We start from the raw sequence: 27324 nt of genomic DNA on the forward strand, positions 1-27324 counted from the left end.
AGATGTCAACATGATGAGATAATTATCTCAACATCTCGGTGGCACTTTTAAGCTTCCATAAATAGATGATGAGATGATCTTGTCATCTCAACATCTCTCCTTAAGATGTTGACATGATGAGATCCAGGATCTTGTCATCTCATCATCTCTTCTACAAGATGTCAACATGATGAGATCCAGGATCTTGTCATCTCATCATCTCTTCTACAAGATGTCAACATGATGAGATCCGGGATCTTGTCATCTCATCATCTCTTCCAAAAGATGTCAACATGATGAGATCCAGGATCTTGTCATCTCATCATCTCTTCTAAAAGATGTCAATATGATGAGATCCGGGATCTTGTCATCTCAACATCTCTTCTAAAAGATGTTGACATGATGAGATCCGGGATCTTGTCATCTCATCATCTCTTCTAAAAGATGTTGACATGATGAGATCCAGGATCTTGTCATCTCATCATCTCTTCTAAAAGATGTCGACATGATGAGATCCAGGATCTCGTCATCTTATCTTTTGCTATCAAGATGTCGACTTCCCGAGATAATTATCTCAACATCTCGGTGGCACTTTTAAGCTTCCATAGGATAGTGCATTTTGGATCGATGCAATAGTGCAATTCGCTGAATATCATGTGATCCAATTCGGACCAATCAGATTACAGAACATTCTTGCGAGTTGTATCATAATTATGGGCCCTGCATCATGCATGCACGCGCTCAAGTGCATTGTTTATATAGTAATACGCGCACCTAACCGCGGTTAGTTTGTCATAATGACCAGTCGAGGTTTTTAGATAAAAGTGGTTTATCAAATAGCAAGTATCCACGTTAATATTTCATACTTGGACATTAGAATTATTACCCACAGTTCTTTTCTTGGAAAAGGTCCAAACACGTACCCTCGGGTGTGTTGAAACTGTTTCAAAAGTACCTCGTGTGTAATTTTTTCACCCGATACGATGAAACGTTACGTCACCAAGTCCATGGCTTATCATGTGTCACAAAACCTCTGATGAAAGAGCGTAAAACCTCATATTACAAGTTGTGATAACGTCTAAACGACTTTGTTCGCCAGTTCGAACGCGATTGCAAGTAAGTGGTGATAGCGTTTATATAAAGGGCATGTTACTGATCGCCATAGGCAATTGCTAGCACTATATATCCGCTAGTTCATGTGCGCACTGAAAAAATAGGATAATTTTGAATAGCGGTTAGTGCTAACAGGAATGTCTGACTCTGCAGTGTCTAATACATGCATTCATGACATCGATGTTTTTCAATGACTCCAAAACAAATGGTAATTCTGCACTTCTTTCCATCTCAAGTTTTAAAAAGGGTGTCAATTTCTAACTTAATAAGTTTAATAATCGGCTTACCAGTACAGGCATTGCGCCCGTTCCTACGTCAGGTCTATCTGTTATGGTACCCAGGAATTGTGGCGTTAAGCAATTATTACCAGTACATTTATCGGTGCAGAACCCTGATGTGCCGTAAGTGTTTGTTGATAGATCCTCCATCTGCTGGTCAGCATAGTTGCTTATAGTGATGGTGTCAATAATGACTCCTGCCTCTGTAATGTTGTCAAGTGTGTCTTTGATTTTTGGAGACTCAGTCTCTATGCCATCACTGAGAAGTACGATAGTCCCACCCCGTGCGTATGGCCCCAATACCTGCAAGATAATTGAAATGCCCAGAAATCATCGCGGGGACGATATACAGTGCGTCCAAAAAAAACTATACACTTTTGAAATGGCTGCCAAATAAGAAATGTAGCACTTGGGGAAAAAACACTTACATATATTGAAAGCCAACAAAGTCAACTTTCAAATGACACCAAAAAGTTGGAAAATTATTCATGCTTGAGCGCGCACTGCCCACTGAAACAAAGGGTATGAAAATTAGGGTGGGCTGGAATTAGCCTTCCAATTTATGTCAGTTTTTGAGAGGCATCCCCTTTCAAACTCGCAGAGTTAAGGGCGTTGTGATAAATTAATGATCAACCGTGACCAGTTATTGTTTCTTAAGCAAATTTGAGAAATTATCAAATTGTACTTTAATACATGAGTGAACACAAATTATACTTTTTGGGCAGCATTTCAACTTTATCATTTGAATCTCTTTTTTTGGGCAGCATTTCAACTTTATCATGTGAATCTCAGCAATGTGTTCATGGGAGTCGGGAGAATAGGGGTGAGATAAGACTTAAGTGGGAGAAGTAGGTTAATGGAATAAGGGTCAACAGAACATTCAGCCCCAGCCCCCTCCCTCTTTTCCACCCTCCCCTCCTGTTGAGAGACTGATGGCTATTACGCGTGGAGTCCAGAGTAGAATGTTGATTTAATGATTAATTCTGAATTGGGGCATCAACTTTTTCCTATCAATCATTTAATCAATTTATCAGTAAATCAACTCATTAAATGTGCAATGTGATCAATCAGGTATTCAGGGTTTTTTTTCAATAAATTATTTCATAAAAATCATCTTAATCAGTCAATTTCTTGGTTATCATTCAATAAAAAAAAACTAACCATCAGCCACCAGTCACTTGGCAGGTAAGTTTTGAATAGGCTAAAATCCAGGAAGTGAGACAGAGAGAGAGGGGGGGGGGCTGCGAAACGGAGGTGGAGAGGGGAGGGTACATATCACTTTTAATTTGTTAAAGGACAAAAAGAAGAGGAATGCCCTTTTAATAAACAAGTCTTGGCATATCTCGCCCTCTTGCATGTAACAGGTACCATCACATTACTCTGACTCTCACGAACACACTTTTGGTGTCCACAAGATGAATATGCTACACTAAAATGACTTCCTGTTCACTCATGAATTACATTTTAATTTAGTATCTCAGGAAATTTGCCTAAGAAACCAAAGCTAATCTCACTCATTAATTTAGCATAACACCCTTAGCTATGTAAGTTCCAAAGGACTAACCTATAAAAAAAACTGTAAGGCTAATTCCAGCCTAGCCAAGCTTAGTCTCTCTGGAAGAGAAAAGTGGGGGGTAGAGATGGAGGGAGGGGTTGCTAAATGTTCTGTTGACCTTTATCCCATCAACGTACTTCACCTACCTAAGTCATATTACCCCCTCTTCTCCTGACTGTCAGGAACACATTGTTGAGATCCACATGATAAAGACAAAATGCTGCATTAAAAATTGCAATTCATGAACACTCATGCATTAAATCTCAATAACGCATTAAATTTTCACCAAAAAAATGATCAAATCTGATCTTTAATTCAACAAATAACCCTCAAATTTGCAAGTACCAAACAAACAAAAAACTGAGAGAAATTGGAAGGCTAATTCCAGCCCATCCTAATTTTCATACCCTTTGTCTCAGTGGGCAGTGCTCGCTCAAGCATAAATAGTTTTCCAACTTTTTGGTGTCATTTGAAAGTTGACTTTATTGGCTCTCTATATCTATAAGTCTTTTCCACCAAAGTACTACATTTTTTATTTGGCAGCCATTTCAAAAGTGTATAGTTTTTTTTTGGACGCGCTGTATATACAACATTATGATTATACGAACAATAAGCGACTTCGACAGTCACATAATTTACGCCATCTAATGCCATCTAATAGGATTTGTATAAATATCAAAACCAGCCGGAAGGAAAACCCAGTTAGACCAGTAATTTTTTTACTGTTTTCCAGTATATTTTTACTGGGTCAGTTGATTTTTAACTGGACCAGTAAAAATCAACTGGAGACCAGTTCCAATAATTGCATTCCAGTTGAAGCAATTAGTAATACCAGTTAGATCGTTTTTCATTAAACTGGTGTTACTGGTCCAATAAATGGTTTTCAGCAGATTTTTACTGGTTTCCAGTATATGTTTACTGGACCAGTTGATTTTTAACTGGACCAGTAAAAATGAACTGGAGATCAATTCAGACAATTGCATTCTGGTTACTGGTCCAATAAATAATGACTTTCAAGTCAGATCATTTAACAAAATATGAAAAATGAATCTTACAATTCAGAGAAAGTTATTATCGTTATCATTGTTATCATCATTGCTCTTATGATTATCACAATTATTATCATTATGATCATTCTTGTAATCATTCTTATTACTGTTATTATTGTTGATATTGTAATTATTATTAATAATATTATCATAATTATCAATTATTGATATTGTAATTAAAATAATTATTTCCTCTAATTATGATTAAGACCAAAGCAAGATGTATTCCTCTGATATGTAGTCAACTGGTCTAAAGTAATTCATTGTTTGAAATTAAACTGGTCAAGACCAGTAATACCAGTAATTCTGATGATGCTGATCACGTGGTTTACCTCGTTTGCATATTTCCTGTTTTTCAAAGAAAAATCAGGATTTATAATAGCACTCATTGTTGTTTGAAAACCTTCAAAATAATTGTGTGAAATAATTCACAATGAAAATGTGTAGTTTCATACATTACATTCACAATAACAGCAGAAAGATTAATTTACTAACCATCTTTTCCATCACATTTCACTGGCCATGGTATATAACAAACCAAATGCATGTAATAAACTGATCCAGTAAGAGCAGTACGAGGACCAGTTCGACCAGTTTGAGAACCAGTTAGACCAGTATGAAGACCAGTGAGACCAGTATGACGACCAGTATGAAGACCACTGAGACCAGAAACAAGACCAGTATAAAATTCCAGTATTTCAAGACCAGTTTAATTTTTAACTGGACCAGTATGACCAGTTAGACCAGTAAACCGATGTTCCGATTTCCAGAGTTACCAGTTAAAATTATACTGGTCTAACTGGTCCAGTGGAACTGGTTTTTCCTTCAGGGCAAGCGTTTTCAGGGGAGCGTTTAATTAACATTATCGTCTTTGAGCTCAAGTACACTTTTTGGTTCTTATACAGAGCCAACTTTGACATGTTTGGCCTCCAGGCCGACCTCTGGGACAGTTGACCTAACTTGGCTTTGAACGTTTATTCATTTGCCTTGGAAGTCGAAAGTACGCCTAATGGGTCATGTTGGCCTTGGGCCATTGGTCTGGAATCGGCCTATTAGGCCATAAAGCAATTGGCTTTCAGGCCTTACACACAACACTCTTTTTCGAGAGTGTCGGCCTAATGTTTTCAGGGGAGTATATAATTAACATTATCTATTTTGCATTGATTGCTTCCTTGTAAAATGGAAAACAAAAAGATTATGCTCATGCAGTCATGCCCTACCACAATCACATATACCCACTCTTTGAGAAATCTCGCTACTATTCTGTCTTCAGTGTTCATTGGAAAATTCATTTGATGTGCATTACGTAAAACAGAGTCCGATTTTCGAGAAGTATTTTGTACACATACTGTATTTATAAACTCGAACGTTATAAAAATTAATGGGTGATTTCAAGTTCAGTGTTGGTGTGCGTAAAAAGACTGCTGAATCGACCTCCAACACCGAGCTGGATTCAGAAGGACGATACCGATCGCGTTATCGATAGCCTATTACGTTAGTTAGTTGTTTTAGAAAAAAAAGGTGTTTAAAAAAAGTTAGTGTGTGGTGCCGTGGCCGAGTGGTCTAAGGCGCCTGGCTATTCATGGAAAGTCAGGAGTTCGATCACCGGCCGCGGCACCTATGCCCGTGTGCAAGGCATTTAATCTACAATGCTCTTTTATCCTGCTTTCAAATAAACGGAAATGCTATATGCATTATTGGTGTGCACTTGTTGTTGTTTTTTTTTAAGTTAGTAAGGCTAAAAGAAGACCCCCAACCCCTCAAGGGATAAGGAAAAAGATATTGGAAAATGAAAAGGAGGAAAAAAGAATAGCAGAGGCACGTGGAAAATTATCCGGTCACCTGAGGAAGTGGGACAATTTTCACACTTCATGATGACGAGGCACTCCGAATCCATTTGTTTTTTTTAAATAAATGCATGATATGCACTTATTTTCATGACAGCTGCCTTAACACTTATGCGGACAGATGAAATGCATTTGATCTGGTGGAGGTATGTGTGTGTGAGGGTGTGTGTGTGTAAGGGTGTGTGGGCAGGGGGTGTTTGTGCGTGAATCTGTTTTGAGTGTGATGGGGGTGGGATGTGAGTGTGCGGGAAGGTCCGAAGATTATCAATAGTAAATCTTCTCTCATAAATCCCATATTATTTTAATAAACTTACAGGTTTCTTTACAGAGTTTTCTTTGTGAGAAATGGTGAATAATTTGATTTTAGGCTATACTTTTTTTTTCTTCAATTAACATATGTATTATGTATATATAAAAATGTAAGAGAATAGAATGTACATCAGACACTTTTACAACAAATTGAATTGATTTAGAATTTATTTATGACATTGTTTGAATTCATTTTTGTTAAGAATTGTCAAATGTAACCATAATATTTGTAAGTTCAAATCAAACTTTGTAATGAATGTTATATTTTACTATGTTCAATTTTGTTTTATGAGAGAATAGAATAAAATATTACTAAAAAAGTCACGCCTCTGCCCTTCACTGCTGATCATCTCATCTTTACGTGAGAAATTCTCGACGACGAAAGCGGGATCGGGGTGAAATTACATTAAAATATCATCGAAAAGATTGCAAATGCTAAAATTGCTTCAAGAATCCGAAAGAGTAAATATTGTTGTCCATTAAAATGCATAAGACGCTAATGACTTGCACTCATCTGTAAAAAAAAAATCATTTTTATAAACGGGAATGCTTTATCCTGGTTGCCGCCTGTTCGTGGGCTCCAAATCACCAACACCGAACTTGAAATCACGATTTTCCCAATCCCTGGGAGTAGGTGTTGGTGAATGGGGAAATTACATGTAAATCGGCAACACCTGGGGCGCGTTTCATGAAAGGACTTGTCGGACGTTTTATCCGACAGTTACCATAGGAACAGTGCCTCTCAGCCAATCAAAATAATGGAAAGATGTCAGATCTGATAACTTGTCGGATGAAAATATTGATGAAACGCTCCCCAGATGTTGATTCAACACCAGGGCCCAACACGAACTGTCGGATACGCCCCCGGGGGGGGGGGGGGCACTTACATTGACGAGTGGATACCATGCGCGACCAAAATAAACACGTAAAAAGGATGTCCTTTTCACTATAGGGCACGTTACGTACGTAACGTGATAAGGGTGTCAAAAAACGCAAAAATAATGAAAAAAGGGTATGTATTTTGCTAGGAAAATTACGTGTTTTACCTCGATTGCTGATAGTATCCCGCATGCAATGCAAGTATCGTAATCTGCATGTGTCGGCAAAGCATTCATGAGTCCTTCACGCGAAGCGATATCTGTAACATCCGTAAGATGTGCTCTAATTTCAGCCTTCGTAGAAAAGGTAACGATTCCAAGCTTGCTGCCTTTTGGAATCGTACTTATGTACGTTTTGCAAGATTGGATCATTCTTTCGAATTTGCATTCCTGCATGAGCAAAATGAATAAAAAATAATAAGAGAAAGGATTTTTTAAAGAAGGAAGAACATAGCAGCGATTGTACATTGAAATTAGATGTATTCTTATCAGAATACTAAAATGATGTAATATTTATAACGTACTTGTAATTGATTATTTATTACACATAACACATTTTATACCATAACACCATAATATGTCAATCATCATTCCAGGATGAATTGGTAAGATAGGAGGGTTCATGGGATATGAAAATGAGAAGATGAAAATGAGAAGATGGAATGAGAGGTAAAAATGAACCTCTCGAGACTTACTTTGCTCATACTCGAACTGACGTCAAGGACAAGGACTACACTCCTGACAGACGAAAGTGCAAGGACCTCAAACACAGGAGTGATGTCGGAGTGCCTTTCTACATCACCCTGGACATGCTGGAAGTCCGTAGTGTCTTCGGTCATAACCTTCCATGCGCTTTTGCCGCAATGGATGTTCATAAGGTTTGGTGCCTTTATGTTGTGGGAGCCATCATCGCAGAATTCACTTATCTGAAATACGAAATATAGTTGAAATCAACAAATTGGAACTGCCGATGTCGTCACACAATTTTAAGAATGCACTTTTGGAAAATTTTAAACATGGCTTCTCAATTTGCAAAGAGGTAATAAACCTTAAATCACAAGCTGAAAATCTCTTGGCAGTGTATTTTATGTCAAGACCATATCAAGGAGCAATTTTTAATTGATTTGACTTATAATATATTTCAATAAATATCAATATCACAATGGTTTCATAAAGATAGCGCAACATCCAATGGTTTGAAATTCTTGTAAGATTGTTTGGAATACATGCCTTGGGTGGAAAAATTGGTACGAATAGTAGCGTTCCTTCATGTCTTACATAAAAGAACACGGTGTCCCGCAGTATGTGCCACAGTTTGTTCACAGCGTGGAAACCGATCCAATTTGAGCATTTCAACGGTGTGAATCACATATTCACATAGTCGACCAAATGAACACACCAGTCAGTAGACAGGTCCTCAAAAGTGTAGCTTCTTTCATCCAAATGATATTCATGACTAGAGAGGTTTTGCATCTTTAATGAGCTAGGTGCGCCCCAAATTACACCTATTCTTATTCGGTCATTGCTGCTCTAAATCGATATAAAATTCTATAATTCTGGTATCATTGCAAAGAAAAATAATAATAATTATTCCTGTAATTTGTTATGTGAGTGAAACGTTTGATCAAAAACATGCTACAAAATCAATATTTTCACTTCATAAAAGTTGTTATTTTTAGGGTTTAGATGATGGTAGATTAACTGAAGATCTAAGCTTTAATAATGGATGTACACGAAAAATTTGTTTACTCGGTTGAGAGCACACTTTTATGCCTAGTACATTTAGCAGCTTTCAAACGAGAATTCTGCACTCTGATTGGTCAAAGAGACCACACACCCATCAACATTCCATTCCTTAGGCCTGTCCAGGTTATACTCCCCAATTGGTAATCTCCTCAAAGTACTTCCAAAAGAACGACATGATACTAAATTGAAGACAAATATAAAGAATAGAACATAACATTTTAATAAACGGAACAAGGTTCCACTTACAATATTATATACCCAGGAGGTTCAAAACCAGCAAGAATATACGGGCTACCGAAAACACATAAAATCAACAATAACAATGATGTACCACCTTTTCGGCCTATAGTATCATCTATTGAGACGTACAATTATAATTTGGCTAAGTATTTGGGATCACTCATCACACCTCATAAACCTGATGAATTCTGTAAACAAGATTCATTTTTTTTTATAGAGGAGCTTAAAACTAAGAACCTACAAGGAAAGTTTTTAGTGTCATTTGATGTCACTGAGTTTATTCACAAATATTCCTTTAGACGAGACTATTGAACTTGCTGCTGATACTATTCTGAAGTATAACAACGATGTATGTTTTAGTAAAGATGAACTGATTGAATTGTTCAAATATGCTACCAAACAGACCCATTTCCTATTCAAAGGTGAAATGTATGACCAGGTTTATGGAGTTGCTATGGGCTCTCCTCTTGCCCCAACACTGGCAAACCTATCTATGGGTCATCATGAAAAGAAATGGTTGGAACAGTTTGAAGGACCCAATGTTCCATTCTATCGCAGATATGTAGACGATGTGTTTTGTATTTTTAACAATGAAGATGAGGTTCAAACCTTTCATGACTATTTGAACTCCAGGCATCCCAATATAAATTTCACTGTTGAAAAGGAAAAACATGGACAGTTGCCCTTTTTAGATATTTTAATCGACAATAGCACTGATGTTTATACTACTTCAGTCTTTCATAAGAAGAATTACACTGGGTTGTATACAAATTTTTCTCAGCTTTACTTGTTACAAATACAAAACCGGATTGATTAGAACACTGATAGATAGGGCTTACAAAATTTGCAGTCACTCTCATCTCTTTGATACTTGTTTCGAAAATTTGAAGAAGGTGTTGAACAGAAACATGTACCCAGGTTTGTTGATCGAAAGATCATTTAACCAATACCTTCAAAACATCCAAAACCCAAACAATGGTCACGAGAAAAAGACTACAAGATTTTTCAAGTTACCATATATTGGTAAAGCATCATAGGAACTTGAAAAGAGAATCAACATTATGGTTAAACAATATTTCCAAGATTTTCATATTACCCTTTCTTTCTCATCTTTCAAGCTCAGTTCTTTACTTTCTGTGAAAGACTCCATTCCCCAGGAGCTTCGTGCTCGTGTCATATATCAATTTACATGTGCGAGATGAAAAGCTCGCTATATTGGTCAAACCAAGCGTCATTATAAGACACGAGTACAGGAACACCTGGGGAAGGACAAGAACTCCCATGTCTGGAGACACTTGCAATCGTCACCCCAAAGCTTGTTAGAATGCAATACCCACTGTTTCAAAATTCTCGATACTGCTCAAACAGATTTTCAACTAAAAATAAAAGAAGGGCTCTTCATCAAATGGAAACAACCTCAACTAAACCAACAGGTGTACAATCACCAAATAATGTTATCCATTTAATTTAACCCACCCCTATCTGATGACTCCATAGACTTGTAAAAAATGTACTTCATTCCATTTAACATTGAATTCACACCTTGTTATCCTGTGTAACTACATTCTTGAAATTTTTACTTCACATCCTAACTGTATAAATACCAATGACTCTGTTAATAATTTTCAGGCTGAGGATGAGGTGTGACACCTCGAAACATGTTCCGTTTATTAAAATGTTATGTTCTATTCTTTATATTTGTCCTTAAAGTACCCGCGCCTGTTACTATGAAGCCTTATTCAGCCAATCAGATCTCTGCATTTCATGCTACTAAGAAATTTCAGAAACTTCGTCTTGTTTCTTGATGGAAAAGGTGTGATCTTGACCAGATTAAAATGTGCCACATATTGAGAGAAGGAACAGACTTTCAGCTTCATGATATAAATAGTATTTAGGCTCAAAATAAAAAGTTTTGCACAATTTGCAAGAGATAATAGGATAGAAAATCGAGTATTGAGGCATCTTTTCAGGCCTTAAATTCACATACTTGTCAACATATTTTATTCAAAAGATATTACTAATATAACAGAGTAACATTTACTTTTCTTTTCATACCATAATGATTAATTTTACTTAAAGATAAAGGGGTTAAATTTTTTAAGAAAATCTCACGAATCGCGAGAATTTGCAAGGAGGAGGATTTAGCCACGAGAGGACTTTGATGAATCTCGCCTATTTGCTCATTAGCATAGGGACCTGCACACTGACTGCACACTGTGAACAGTCACACTGTCGAGGTGCATTATCCACTGTGTGAAGTTATCTTCACGCCGTTTAATATTATCTTTTTAACAGTGTGAATAATATTTTCACATAGTCCACCCCGTGAACACACTGTGTGACTCTGTGTTCTTTCCAACAGGGTGTGATTTTTCAATTATTGAAATAGAAATAGGATAAAAGAGAGAAGAAAAAAGGAAAAGAAAAAAAAAATCAACCGTCAGGAAGACCATGGGCGCGGGAGCAGGGGTCGGAAAATTTGACAAGCCAAAAAGGGGGGTCATAAAAAATGTAAGGTCTCTTAATCCTAAATACATGTATTATTCCGATTATGACCGTGGTGAATGATGTATTTTTCTCCATCATAAAATACCAAAAATAGAAGGGGGACATTGATATTGTGCCCCCTACTATTTTTGGTAGGGGGACGCGTCCCCCTGTCCCCCTTGGGATTTCCGCCCATGAGGTAGACTTATTGTTTATGACCCTTGTAATTGAATTGAGAGAATGGGTCAAATGTACCCCCCCCCCCTCTCTCTCTCCATGTCCCTCCACATCATCCTGGAGTTGCCCTTGAATATGCCTTTTACTTACAGATGGTACGTGATCCTTTCTTGTCGCAAAGAGCAGAGATGTTTTCGCTGTCTGTTCAAATTCTGTATCAGGAATGAAGTGGCAATCCTTCTTGTTCGGTTTTGTCGTACAACCACTAGGTGACAAACTTCCTTTGATCTCGAGAGAGCAGCGGGTACCTTCTATCGACGGAATGTCGTTATTGAGATCTCCGTTCGTGAAACCTGATTCGTAGGTAGGAGCAGTGCCGACTCCTTTCCCGTCGTAGTTTTCCTTAAACAATCCCCATCGGTAGTAACCCCAACTTCGGACTAGGACATTGCCTATATTGACAAAGTGGAGGTGGAAAGGATAAGAAAACTAATGAGTCCTGATCCCTCCTTCCCACTGTCGAGATTACGTTAAGAGTGGCCTTTCGTAGCTGATCGGGAAATAATATGAGCCGTCCTAAACTTTCTCTACCATCACAACGATTGTCACGACTGGCTTTAAGATCTGAAAGATCTGACACGATTCCTACGATTACTCCACGATTAAGACCACGGTTTGTGGAGCGAATTGGAACTAATACCTACTTCCCACTGTCACGATGCGCGCCACGAATAAAACTGTGGTCTGAATCGTGGGGTAATCGTATTGATATCGTATAAGTTCGTATCAGATCATATGAATGTTCCAGAAAAATGCCAAATTGTGAAAAGTTACGGAAGACAAATACTGGCGTTCGTAACAGATCGCACGACTGTGGGAATATAGACAAGTGAATGCAATCGTTGTTATGCGGTTTGTGACGATGAACATTGCAAATCTTCCATCTCCTAAACTATATTTTCTTCAGGAGTATGAAAATTATGATACACCGTCATCTCAACGTAAAATTCATCCCAACGATTAGCTGTAGATGGATGGTAATATGCATATGAGACCCAGGTAGGTTTTATCTGTGCCAGTATATTCCAGTTAGGTTTATAGATTTTATAGCATTTAGTCCATTCATCATAAAAACAATCAAACAAGGTGCATACATTACATGGGAAAATTGTAAATAATACAATTATAAAATCTAGAAAACGCTTGAAGAAAAGGAGTACCGTATACATTTAATTTATGAAGAATGAAGAGGCAACTAGAGGGGCAAGGCCTTATTATTTTTTTTGTATTTCTTTTATTATTATTATCGTTATTATCACTACTGTTATTACTGATGTAACCTTCACAAAAACCTGGAAACGGAATATATGATATTGCAAAATATATGATGTAATGAATACTGAATACCAGATATAAGCATTGAATAAAAAGGATGAAATACAGAATTTAACACTGTAATGACAATATAAATATATACTTATATATATATGTGTGTGTGTGTGTATGAAGTTACATGTGCAACAGCTTTGGCAAGTCTTTTATTTAAATATTTTGTAAAAGAAATGGATGAAGAGAACAATGGTAGGCGAAGCTTAAATAAAGGTTCCCCAGAGCTATCTACCCTTTGGAAAAATTGGTGATGCCGGAAAAATGTCCCTGCTGGGAATCGAACCCAGGCCCCCAGCTTTGAACGCCGGTGCCTTAAACACTAGACCACAGAAACGGTAAGTGGTAAGGGCGACCCCGATCCGATTGACCGTCAGATGGACAGATTTTCGACACTATACCAAGGTGGGTTTTGAACAATGACAAGCCGCCATGCCTCAGCTGTATCAAAGCTATTGCTTTGATACAGTACACGTATTGGAGAAAGTATACAAATGTTTGAAGGTATACATGTACAACAGCTTTGGCAACTCTTTTATCTAAATATTTTGTGAAAGAAATGGATGAAGAGAACTATATATGTATATATACAAAGGATAATTACTATAAAAACGAAATAGGGAAAAGAAAAGAAACTAGTTCTAATCATACATTATTTGGGTTGGGTTACAGATAAGCATTTTTAAACGGGATCAAGATAGTAATATGCAGATAGGACCCACGTGGTCTTTTTAAGTGCCTATGTATCCCAGAAGTTAAGTTGTAGATGGGTATTTCTAAATGAGATCAAGATACTTGAGCGATGGACCTAGTACAGTAGGTCCATGCTTGAACACACATGGGGCCCAGATGGGACCCAGCTGAAAACGAGATCTCAAACCCACGCGGAACCCATTTGGGAACCCAGGTGAAAACGGTACATAGATCCCATGTGGGAACCCACATGGGGCCCATGTGGTTCCCAGATTAAAAACTCACGATCTTGAAACCATGTGGGACCCACATGGAACCTGGATGAAAACATATACTTGAACCCACCTGCGGCCCATCTGGCGCCAGATGAAATCAAAATCTTAAAACCACAGTGGGGTTCACGTGGGACCCAGATGGCCAACCCACGTGGAACCAATTTGGGAACCCGGGTGCAAACGCTAAATGGATCCCATATGGGCCACATGGGATCTATGTGGGTCCCATATGGGTTAAACAATCTGGGGACCCATCTAGCGCCCAGAGGCCAGATGAAAACCAACTGGGCCCCAGATGATTTAGCTATCTGGGCAGGAATCTAGAAGTCTGACCATAATGACCTGTATTCTGAAGTCAGGTTTAAATCGGACCATGGTCTAACTCTGTGCTAAAATTATGGGAAGCCAAAAATGTCAAAATTTATATTAAGTTGTATATTTCTTATGTTTACTGTGCTCTTTCCTGATTCATCGATGGTGAAGACAGTCATCTATTTTTACTTCCTAGACAATTAAGGCATTATGAATGATTTGAGAGCCAAATGATCTTCAATATGATATCTCTACAGTTCGAGTGATTTATGTAACCATTGGCTATCCATATTTAAACCACAACTTAAAACCCGTGTTCAGAATACGGGCCCTCGTGTTTTTTTACCATATTGTGTGTAAATGTCCTCGATTTGATGTCTTATGGAAAACGATTTGTTACTGACAGGAGCCACATTTATTTGGGTTAGTACCGGGAATGGACGGAATATACAGTGCCTTGGTTATGGGAAAATTTAAATTTTCCAGTCTTGCCATGCGATCATAGGTTGCGTCCCACCGCATACATTCGTAATTCCGAAGCTTCGTAATTCCGAAGGTTCGGTTATTCCGAAGGTTCGTATTTCCGAAGGTTCGTAATTCCGAAGGTTCATAATTCCGAAGGTTCGTCAATCCGAAAACGAAATAAGGTTCGTAATTCCGAAGGTTCGTTAATCCGAAAACAAAATAAGGTTCGTAATTCCGAAGGTTCGTTAATCCGAAAACGAAATAAGGTTCGTAATTCCGAAGGTTCGTTAATCCGAAAACGAAATAAGGTTCGTAATTCCGAAGGTTCGTTAATCCGAAAACGAAATAAGGTTCGTTAATCCGAAAACGAAATAAGGTTCGTTAATCCGAAAATTAAATAAGGTTCGTATTTCCGAAAATGAAATTAATTCATTTTGGTAACAAAAACGATGTTGTCATTACAAGATTACACGATATTATGCAATGATAGTAATAACGATCGATGATACATGCGTGTGTTGGGGCCAAAGCATGTATTTCATTAAGAATGGCGCCCTGATCAAGCATAGGCTAATTTCGATTTTATCTGAGCAATTGCTGCGTATAAGCAAATGGTTTAATTAAAGATGCAGGGGATCAAGTGTGTTGGAAGCGTGCGAGCAACCTCTAGATAATAGGATTTGTATTGGAGGGGATGTCATTTTAATAACAGCTTCTGCTGGTTATAAAAATAAAAATAATACTAATAATGATCCTTGTGAAATGTTGAAAGCGCGAATCGCAAGTGAAACTATGTAACAAGACGTGAAGTGAGCATTCGGAGCATTTTTTGTAATCGTGAGAAAGATTCTTTCTAAAGAATTATTGCGAGGGCGAGCTGTAATTTGTTTATATACTGACCTGGGGCCCGTTGCATGAAACTTTTGGCGGAAATCAGACTAACCTTAGTTTTCAGTTTTTACCAGAATTTTCTCAGGTAAAAAGTTTTATGCAACAGGCTTCAGAAAGTAATCTTTTAAGGACTGCATTTAGTGACTCATGAATAGAATATATATCTCACGAACTAAATAATGAGAGCGCGAACCGCAAGCTTAAAATTTGTGATATTCCAACCTGAAAACTGGACATTTCATACTTCTTTTTTGTAACCAGGAATAGAATGAGTTCCTTAATAAACAATACTTGATGCGAGCGAGAAACGTGAGCCAAATTTTTCCGATTTTCCAACCTGAAAACTGGACATTCTAAGCATTCTTGTAAAAAAAAATAATAGCTGGGAGAATAGTTTTCAGAACTGAAGTGGCTTCCCTGGGTAAATGATATCAATATCAATATTATCATTCTAGGCCCACATGAAATTTCCAAAAGTTTGAGCACGTGATTCGCTCGCAACATCTCACAAGGATGCCCTTTTAACAGTATTGACCAAAAAGGTGAATTTTACATCTTCAGATTTGACTTTTTCCCCCAAACCGCTTGCTCTCTACGCTCGCAGAAATGAAACGTAAATATATAACTTTAGTGATCACTTAAAAAATTGTGCTCAATTTAGTTACTACAAAACACACAACCTCTTTACACAGATGATAATCTAATGGTGAAAATATCCGTTTGCACCAAATTGCCCCTATTGGCCCCTTTTTTTTGCTTTGCCCCCCCCAAAAAAAAAAAAAATCGTTCCGCCGCCTTTGGCTAAAACACGCATCGTCTTCATGGCTAACTGCAAAAAGTTCTTAAAATGTCCCCTTTAGATCAGGTCAGAGCTTATATATTTAAAAATTCTCTTCGCGCTTCTTGCTAGCAGTTATTATCTAATTTTAGTTACATAGGCATCTCGCTTTGAAGATCACAAACATATTGCCCATCATATTAACCAAAATATATAGCTCGCGCTCGCATTATTTAAAAAGGGTTTATCATGTTATTACATATTTACTTTATTTCATAAGGATAAAGCTAATTATTGACTGTTAGGACTACCCTTTCAAAGAAACAAACAAAAATCAACTTTAAACTGCCGATCAAGGAAAATATGGTTTAAAAAAAATTGCCCCCCCCCCCTCTATTTGACGAAAGTTGGATCCACCGGGAGGGAGGCAGGGGGTATCAAAAATGGAATAAAAAACAGGGGAATTAATATTTTCCAAAATGGGAAAGTTCCTTTTTCAAAAATAAATATGCCGTTTTTCATGTTTTTTTCGAAATAAAATACTCTTTTTAAAGTATACAAGTTAAGTTAAGTTTTCAGGCTGGAATATTGAAAAATTTCAGCTTGCGCTTCGCACTCTCATTCGATTGGTAAATATTCATCCTAAAGAGGTCACTAAATGCTTTCTTTTAACATGTTTCTTTTCTGGTCAGTATGTTTAAGCTCGCGTTTTGCGCTCGTGTTAATTCTTTAGTTAGATGCACATCTTTTTTAATGACAGCAGAAATCTGCTCGGATTTTTAAAAACTAATTTTCATGTTTTATTGAAATAAGCTAAAGTTTAGCTTGTGATTCACGCTCGCAACACCTCGCAATAATGCCATTTTAATAATTGACCACAAAAAACGTTATACAATTTCACCTTTGAATTTGTTTTACCAAGCCGCTCGCTCATTATACTCTCTCCCGAAAAATAAAGCCTAAATATACAAATTTTGCCATAATAAGAAGTCACTTCAAAAAAGTTTTTCTCTTCTTAATCACTATCAAACACACAATGACTTCAAGCAGATGATAATCTTAAGGTGAAAATATCACCAAAGTGCCCATTTCGTTCGTTTGGCCGCCCTTGCCTTCCCATCCTCATATGATAATTAAACGGCAACAGTGTCCCCCGCCCCCCTCCCCTTGCCTCTGCCTCTGCTTTCCCGGTTTTAAATTTTCGGATTAACGAACCTTATTTTGTTTTCGGATTAACGAACCTTATTTTATTTTCGGATTAACGAACCTTATTTTATTTTCGGATTAACGAACCTTATTTCGTTTTCGGATTAACGAACCTTCGGAAAAACGAACCTTATTTCGTTTTCGGATTAACGAACCTTCGGAAAAACGAACCTTATTTCGTTTTCGGATTAACGAACCTTCGGAAAAACGAACCTTATTTCGTTTTCGGATCAACGAACCTTCGGAATAACGAACCTTTTTTCGTTTTCGGATTAACGAACCTTCGGAACAACGAACCTTATTTCGTTTTCGGATTAACGAACCTTCGGAACAACGAACCTTATTTCGTTTTCGGATTATCGAACCTTCGGAATAACGAATCGTCGGAATTACGCCACAAATGTTCGGATTAACGAACCCTTTTTCGTTTTCGGATTAACGAACATCGAGGTATAGGCAATTTACGTGTTTCGGAATTACGAACCTTCGGAATAAAGAACCTTCGGAATTACGAAGCTTCGGAATTACGAAGTGTAACCGCGTCCCACAATGAAAAAAGATGATCATCCGCAATGAATCCCACTGAGTCATGTTAAAAGTAAATGTGCATGCAAGCATTTAATTCAGGATTGTGTGCTTACCCTAATTATAGAATTGGGACTTGTGTTTACATCATTTACAGACAACGTTTTCGATCGATTGATAGATTTAATTTCTCGCGATCAAAGCAATACAAAATATGTACATTCAAACAATAAAAAGATAATAATTGAATAAGCACATAATAATTGAATCAATAATACAGTGAATATGCATATGAATTTGAAATTATAAAACTTATGTTGTAAGAGAAATATGGGAAAAACCAAACAGCTGCAAGGAGCTTGAAAGGTTTTTTTTCCGGTTACAGAATACGATTGCGAAATACGTATACAAAGCATACAATAAAGCATACAAAGAAAGCGCAATTATAATGTAACTTGCCCAAGAGAAATCCTTAATCTCCACCCCCCCCCCCCTTCATAATCAATGTTGCCTTTCTTCCGGCTAATATTTAGACAAATTTTGAATTTGCAATATCCTATCAAATGTCGATAAGATTTAAGATGGTTTGATCTCACTTGGAAGTGAGTGCCAGACAGCGGCAACCCTGTGTCTTATTGATTTAGATGTTAACGTGGTACACCCTAAAAAATGAAGTGCTAATTTAGCTCTTAAAGAGCGTGTATAGTGACTGCACTTCGGAGTGCTGATTTGTCTACTTCAAATTTGAACTAGACAAATCAGCACTCCGAAGTGCAGTCTTTGAACTAGACAAATCAGTACTCTGAAGTGCAGTCACTATACACGCTCTTTAAGAGCTAAATTAACGCTTCATTTTTTAGAGTGTATGGGAGTTTATTTAATGTTAGTTTTCCGAGCTTCTTGGGTTATATGGATGAACTTGATAATTACGTGTAAACATTGAATCAAATTAGCGCGGCAATATTCTTCAATCTAAACATGATAAATGCGATCTGAATTATCTTCACAATGTATATCAGCAACTTTTAATAGTGCACGCCCATTTAAGATAAGGTCGGTATGGGGCTAGATAATGAGATCATGTATACAATAATCTTACAGCTCTCTTTTGTAGTTTGAACAACATATTATGTTTGGAGGAACAATGTCCCCTGGCAACAAAGTGGTACCATGTAACAATGAAGACAACAAAAGAGTTATATAATAAAATCATTGCCTTAGAAGGAAGGTAGAATTTAAGCTCAGACATAGTGCCAAGTGTATGTGATACATTAACTTTAAGGTTTTCAAACTGGGGGTTCCATGTAAGACATTCGTCAAGTAAAATACCCAGGAACTTCACAGTTGACTTCTTTTAAACTATTATTCATAATAATGTTATGATTTGGGTTATCAACAATTGGTCTATTTATTTATTTTATTTTTTTTTGCTATCAATGGTTATTTCTGACACTGTTGTGATAATATACGTGGATCCAGGATTTTCCCATATGGGATGGGGACATTTTCCCGCTGAAAAGTTGACAAGCAAAAGGAAAAAAGTTTTCATCAAAACTTTCGGTCATTTCGTCTGCAGAAATTGACAAGCCAAAATAGGACCTCACTTTCAGGAGGGGGCTCACGTGGGTAAAAATGGCATAGTTACATTACAAGCTTTGATTGTGGCTCTCAAAAGGTGGGGCACGAGAAGGATGAGCGCCCCTTCCCCCTCCCCTGGATCCGCCAGTGTGTATAATGATTGCCATAGTGTCATTGTTTTAAAACATGTACTTTAATTTGGTTTTGCAATTTCAAATTTAGTCTCAAAGCGGTCTTGGTATAATTATGTCATATCAGAATATTTTGCTACAAATAAAGATTGTGAGACTGTGGCCCGTATTCTGACATCGGGTTTAACTTAAACTCCGGTTTAAAGTTGTGTTTTAAGTATCGATAACCGATTGTTACATAAATCACAAACAGTAGAGATATAATCTTTCACCTCATTTGGCTCTCAAATCATTCTTAAGTGTGTAGGAAGTATAATTAGACGATTGTCTTTACAATTGATGAATCAGGAAAGAGCCCAATAAACATAAGAATCAAGTTAATAAAAATTGTGACACATTTGGCTTCCCATAATTATTTTAGCACAGAGTTAGACCATGGTCTAAGTTAAACCTGAATTCAGAATACGCGGGCCAATGGGTCCAACCTTTCATCATTGGTGCATTATGATATGTGCTGTGCACCATAAATGACCAAGCAAAATACAGGTTTCTCCTCATAGACTAGAGCCATTCTGGAAAAAGAGGCCTGTATAAAATTTAAGAAGCATTTTGGGGTAAAAGTTGGGAACCGGACTATTTCACACAATTCAAATATGCTTAATATGATAGGATCGGTTCCCAAGCTAATTTCTCATGTTTTGACCACCTAATTTGCATAAACAAAATGGCTGCAAAATTGATAATTCAGAATATCATTTCGACAATGTTCTTTTCTTATATTCGCTTTCACAGACATGAATACTGCAAAATCCTGCATACATACGTATACCTTTCGGGAAAAATTGTTATATTTGTTTCCGGCTAATTAATTATGCAGATTTATGCATATTTTGGATCATTATGCTTTAATTTGATAATTTAAGCTCAAATGTTTATATTTTTGGTACAAATAGTATTTGCATCATTATGAATAATTATACGGACCTTAGAATATAATACCACAGTGAATATTAGAGTTTTTTTATTGTTTTTTTTTATATATTTCTTTGTATTTTGTACCTTTTGTTTCGTGCATGTTTTGTCATGGGATCTGTCAAAGTATTGATTATCAATGGCAGAAAATAATAAGTTTCAATGATTTTTACATGTTTGTATTCGTATATATCCATGGGCATTAACAGATGCACCGACTCCCACAATCACATCTGCATACAAATGTAAATTCCTGCAGGGCCTTCATTTTTAAAGCACACTGGTGGTGATCCAACGAATTTCATGAACCTATCTGTATTCAAGTGAATGTCACTATCAATTGCTTAAATTTTTGATATAAAATGTTTTTTGAACTATGATATCAATCAATTCATTCGTATTTACAGTTTTAGATGATGGATTATTAAATTTGAATTATGACAGTACTGTAAATCTCAACTCCTGATAGTCAATCAGTCGCATTTAATATCCTTTGGAGTAGTTATGTTCCCCGACCAACAGAATCTCATTACACATACATGTATATATAATTTATATATATATATATATATATATATATATATATATATATATATATATATATATATTTGAAATCAGTAGTATGGAGAGGGCCGTAGCAAGGTCAATACCCGTCTTCATCAAGCTTTCGGGCACATGCCCTTCATCAGGATCTAAACCAATATATAAAATACAAAATATAGGCCTACTAATAACAATGGTAGATACAATGCAATGTGATATATTACGGAGATTTATTATTTATAAATAATAAATCTCCGCCAATCTCTGCCAATCTGCATATTACCAGCTTCACAGAATTGCTGAGATCAGACACTGTCTTACATGAGGAAAATATCATCCATGACCAGATAACCTCTAGACTGCACTTCTGAAAACTGTCTCCATGCTGGTTTACCTTCATCAGGCATCCCTAGCACTTTTCAACCACAGAACGCAGTGTGAAAATTTGTTCTGCATTGGGCAGTGACTGGGCAGCTGGAAACCTTGTTTTTCCCATGTTTTTACCATGGAGCTAATCTGTGTTTAGCCCCCTATTTTTATCATTTCCTCTTCTGTATTCAGTATCGTTTGGCAAAGAATCTTCAATGACTGAGGTGTAATTATCAAATTATAGCACATTTTTGCAAAATATGCATAAATTTGCATAATTAATTAGCAGCAAACAGAAAACAACAAATTTTTCTGAATGGTACATTGTTATGTATGCAGGATTTTGCAGTATCCATATCGGTGAAAGCGAATATTATAAAAGAATATCGTAGAAATAAGATTATAAATAGTCAATTTGGCAGCCATTTTGTTTATGCAAATTAGGTGGTAAAAACATAAAAATTTGGCTTGGGAACCGGTCTTATCAGATTCAGCACATTCAAATTAGGTGAAATTGACCGGTTCCCAACTTTTACCCCAAAATGCTTCTTGAACTCAAATTCTCCCCATATTGGTCTTGTCTATCATCAATATGGCAAAAACCGAAAACCATACATATCACAGGTAAATTGGGCCCTGGTTATGGGTCCGTGATCCAGATTACTATGAGTTTTTGCTCGAGGGTTAAATGAGAAAATGAGAAAAATAGGGTCGGATCAATTATAATCGTGCTATTTACTTAAGCATGTTATATCGGTACATGGATGTGATACTAAAAATGTGACAATTACCTGTATCTCCGAATTCATCTTCTCTATATTGTTCATTCAGAATATATTCCGGCGTCAAATGCATCAGGCTCAGAGCTCCCTTTCCGCATCCTTCTAGGTTTTCAACGTACGGCTCATCATCTCGGAAGTGGTGCACGATGATGTTAGCTGAATGAAACGATTCCGTCCTGGAATGTTCGAACCGGCTCAGGTTAGACCAGGTGTTCGGGACAAGGATCTTGATGTGTTTCCAGTAGACGCTATTCCTACTTGCATTGTAGAGACGCTGAGATGCTGATGTAAACATAGTCTGGCCGAAGGGGGGGTTAAAGAAGTGAACGAAGAGTGAACCATTTTCTTCCTGTTCTTTCGTTTTTATTCCAGAGAACATAAAAAAAACTTCTACTTCATAATAAATTAACAAAAAAAAGAAAATTAAAGGATCAATTTCTTATATACATGTATGCATGTTTTTGTATAATTTTCTTCCAATTATATCCTTCTGGAAGAAAAAGCCCCAGTGACGCCAAACTAGCCGCCTTTTCTTATGGACTTTCCCACGTTGGTTAACATTTTTCACAAAAATGCACCTTTCTAAATCAAAATGTATTTTTAATTCACTTTTAAACATAGTCTGGGAGAAGGAGGGGGTAAGGAAGTGAACGAAGAGTTAACTTTCTTCTTCTTCCTTTTTTATTCCAAAGAACTTCATAAAGCACGTTTATTTCATAATAAATGAACAAAAATAATAACGAATCGGATTCTTTCGCAAATTTTCTTTAAATCATACGTCTAACATATTCTTGTAAATGAAAGAGCACCTGGGATGATGATTATAGAGTTTCTCACGTTGGTTATTTTTTCACAAAATATACTCTTCAAGATCAAAATATATTTCTACTTCACCTAGTAAAGGAAATCTAAATTGGGTTGTTCTTCTACATTTTTGGTAGATATGGAAACAGGGATTAAAAGGATGGTTTTCAAAGCAAAGAAATTAAATCGGCTGAATGAAAGTAAACACAATTCCTGATCAAAATTGTACACGAAATATGATGGTTCATTCAACAACTGTATAACTTTCTTCCAACAAACAAATGATTAATATTTTTCTTCAATTTTACAGAAAGAACATAAACCTGAATTCGGGGCACTGGGAATTTTTTTAAAGGGGGTGCTGATGTAAATATGATAAGCAAAAAACAATAACAACAACAACAAAATGAAGGTTTCTTTGGTCCCGAGTAATTTGACAAGCAAAGAGGGTGTTTTATACAAAATGTAGGTCGTTTTGGATACATTTTCTCAATTTTTCTCACCCACAAGGATTCCAGGAGGTGCTGTCTGAGGAGAATGGTATACACGTAGCACCCCCGCTTCCCAGGGCCATGTCTGAATCAATTGTATTGATTTTTACACGAAATATATTCACTCCCAAACTTCTGTGAATGAGCTGAAAGTGAAACTGGGTTGAATGAATATGTTGTGTAAACGCTATATTCTGTATATAAACGCGATTTGATTAGAAATAGCGGCAATCTGCGAGGTTTAAATGGCTTTGATATCAAGAAGTACGGGGGCTCCGCCCCGGACCCCAACCGCATAGCACTGCCGTATATGAGTATGGAAGGGTTGGACCATGGCCCCAAAAGTTCTACAACCAAGAACAAAAAAGGAGGAAAGAAAAACAAAGGAAAAGTGTAGGATATGATTTATTTATTGAATATTATGTCAAAAAATATCTCAAAATTAGACTCGCTCGTTAAGCAGCTTTTTAGCACATGCGCCATGATACTGCGCCCCTCGTTTTTTGTACTCATCAACCTACTGCCGCAAAGAATCCTGTTCACAATGGCGTACAGACCACAAAAAAGGAAAAAAATGTTTCCCCCTATTCTTATACGAACAGTGCAGTGGGTTTTTAACGTGCAGAGGTGGTGACTCTTCTCTACACGGGGCCTCCATTTAACGTCCTATCCGAGGGACGGAGTGTTTTCCATTGTAACATATCTATGAAACATGGGAGAGGCGTTTACACACAACGCACTGCCTTCAGTCATCCGCCGGGGTGGACTCGAACCCATGATCTTTGGTTCGACGGGCAGACGCGTTACCGACTGAGCCAACACCGCTCTCTTGCCCTCCACCCCCCCCCCCCCGGCCACCGATCCAATGTTACGCCTCTGCAGAGCATAGTTTATTTCCAACTGGAATATAACATTTATCTTCTGAGGAATTTACAGTTCTCATCGAGATCATGTTCTACAGAACATTTGTCAACCCGTGGATTGCTGAAATTGACTGTTTATCATCATTAACTTCGTCTTACGGACATTTCAAATCCTTAGAGTGGACTTTAAGAACTCCTTGCCATCCAATTTGGATTTTATACAGGAATATCATAAGTTTGGATTACTCGCAGTCGAATTTTCAAGATATGTAAGATAATTCTCATTTAATATTTGGTTTTAACACTTTTTACCCGTTGTCTGTAAATAAATAAAGAAGATACTTTCAGTAAAATTGTTTTGAACATTTGTTTAATTATTTCTTGCAGTATCGCAAGAAAAAGAACAAGATGGAGAATGACATCATGAGTTTGCTCAATAAATATTGATGACATGCATAGAACTGTTTCACCAAAATAATGAAAATATATAAAATGTCATAACGTTTGTTATTCCTTGAACGATTTTGATCAGAATCTCAGTGTCATATCTCGTCCTCCCTTTTCTCTTAGAAAACACTAACATTTGATTAAAATGAATATTATAATCTTAGAAACATGAACTGTGAATCATATTTACTTTAATATTTTCGATGATGGTCATGTTCTCGGGCACTTTTCTGTCGATTGCGATGAGCACATTCGAATAACCTCCATCATTCAGGGTGATAACATTCTTCTGACTGGTAGCCATTCCAAAAAGAAAAATCTTGAGCATTCCAATCAAGAAAATAATCTTTGTCCACTCCATCTTGAACTCACATCCGCTTCCCCGCAATGCTGAGAAAGTATTAAATTTGTAAGTTCCAAAATTTAGCTACTTCCTTATTCTAATGCTACGTATATTGGTTCATCTAGCGGAGGCGAATTGTGATAACGGTTGCTGCGAATGAACCTATTGAAGTCTTCTCATAAACATTAATGCATAATTGAATTGATGGATGGGGACATAGGCGGCGGAAGCGGGGGGACGGGGGGACGTGTCCCCCCTAAATTTTAGGTGGGGGGACGTTCCCCCCCTAAAATTTTTTTTGCTAACTTTTTTTCTTTTTTTTTTTGCTTGTCAATTTTTTTTCTCTGCGTCCCCCCCTAAATTCACGTGGACCCCCATTGAAACGTGTGTTGTCCCCCCCCCCCCCCTAAAATTTAGGTTGATTACCTTTTTTTTTTTTTTTTTTTTTTTTTTATTGCTTGTCAAAATTTTTTGGAGCACTCGTCCAATTTTTTACATGTGTCCATCCCAAAATTTCAGGTAGACACCCCAAAATTTTTTTCCTTCCGCCGCCAATGGGTGGGGATGAATATGAAAAATGAAGAACACAAAAAGGCTTTTGTCTGCGATTGAAGATGTCATTATTCTCCTAGTCTGCAGGCGCAGACCCTGAATGAAATCAACAAGTGGGTCTCCACGCAAAGACTAGCACAATATAAAACTTGCCTGAGCGAGAGGGCCTTTAGTAACATCATGGAGCTATTACAGAATAGCTCTATGGTAACATTTTACATACAAAGGCATAATAGGCTGCAAATTCAGACCCTATAAGAGGATGGGCACATCAGCAGACTATTCCCCTCCATTATCTCGCAATTAGTAACCATCTGGAATAAAATAATTGGAAATGGTTATTCAACAGATTTGAGTAGGTATTGGTGGTAGTTACTGGAAAGTGGCTTTTGTCAAGGTCAATGGTCAACGACATTTTCATATACTGTATAATGGTATCTCCAAGCTAAAATATTACAGGTTGGTGACCCTGGTGTCAAAATGCACAGATTCTTACAAGAAGATCAAATAAAATCAAATTAAGTACCTAGACTATTCATTCACCCGTAAAATTCAAGGTTAAAGCCTTTCAAAGGTTAATGACCTTGTTTACATTATATACCATACGGTATAGTGGCATCTCTTAGATGAAAAGGCGCAGGTAGGTGATCTTGGTACCCAAAATACACAGGAAGATAAAATAAAACAAGTGGAATACCTATGGCAGTTTCACCTGCATCACGCGATTCAATATAGCAGCAGTGCTGACTTTGAAAACTACTATAAAATAATTATTAACAAAAACACCATTCATATATGATACAATACGGTCGTTGACATTTGACCTTGATCATGTGACCTAAAAGTTGTCAGTGATACTTGATTACCCCTTATCCACATTTTACATTTGTGACCTGAAATTCGCACAGGATGTTTAGTGATACTTGATTACGCTTATGTCCGAGATTTACGAACTAAACCAATAAACTTTCAAAGTTATGATGGTAATTCAACAAGTACCCCCAATTTGGCTAAAGTTCATTGACCCTAAATGACCTGTGACCTTAATCATGTGACCTGAAACTTGCATAGGATGTTCAGTGATACTTGATTACTATTATGTCCAAGTTTCATGAATCAGATCCATTCAAAGTTATAATGGTAATTCAACAGATACCCCCAATATGGCCAAAGTTCATTGACCCTAAATGACCATTGACCTTGGTCATGTGACCAAGTTTCATGAACTAGGTCTATTTTTAAGTTGTGTTGTCATTTCAA

At 37.0% G+C, this 27324-nt stretch overlaps 1 protein-coding gene across 1 annotated transcript in view; it reads right to left on the reverse strand.

The window, feature by feature from the left end:
- LOC121413139 (calcium-activated chloride channel regulator 1-like) overlaps nt 1–22859 on the reverse strand; it is a 29746-nt gene extending 6887 nt beyond the window's left edge. Inside the window, exons 1-4 of the mRNA XM_041605902.1 lie at nt 22574–22859; nt 11809–12110; nt 7704–7934; nt 1380–1673 (exon numbers count right to left, since the gene is read on the reverse strand). Coding sequence (XP_041461836.1) covers nt 1380–1673; nt 7704–7934; nt 11809–12110; nt 22574–22859 — 1113 coding nt within the window. The remainder of the gene's footprint in view (nt 1–1379; nt 1674–7703; nt 7935–11808; nt 12111–22573) is intronic.
- Nucleotides 22860–27324: the final 4465 nt, after the last annotated feature.

Source organism: Lytechinus variegatus, chromosome 4 (assembly GCF_018143015.1).
Source record: "Lytechinus variegatus isolate NC3 chromosome 4, Lvar_3.0, whole genome shotgun sequence".
In the NCBI taxonomy this organism is placed as follows: Eukaryota; Metazoa; Echinodermata; class Echinoidea; order Temnopleuroida; family Toxopneustidae; genus Lytechinus; species Lytechinus variegatus.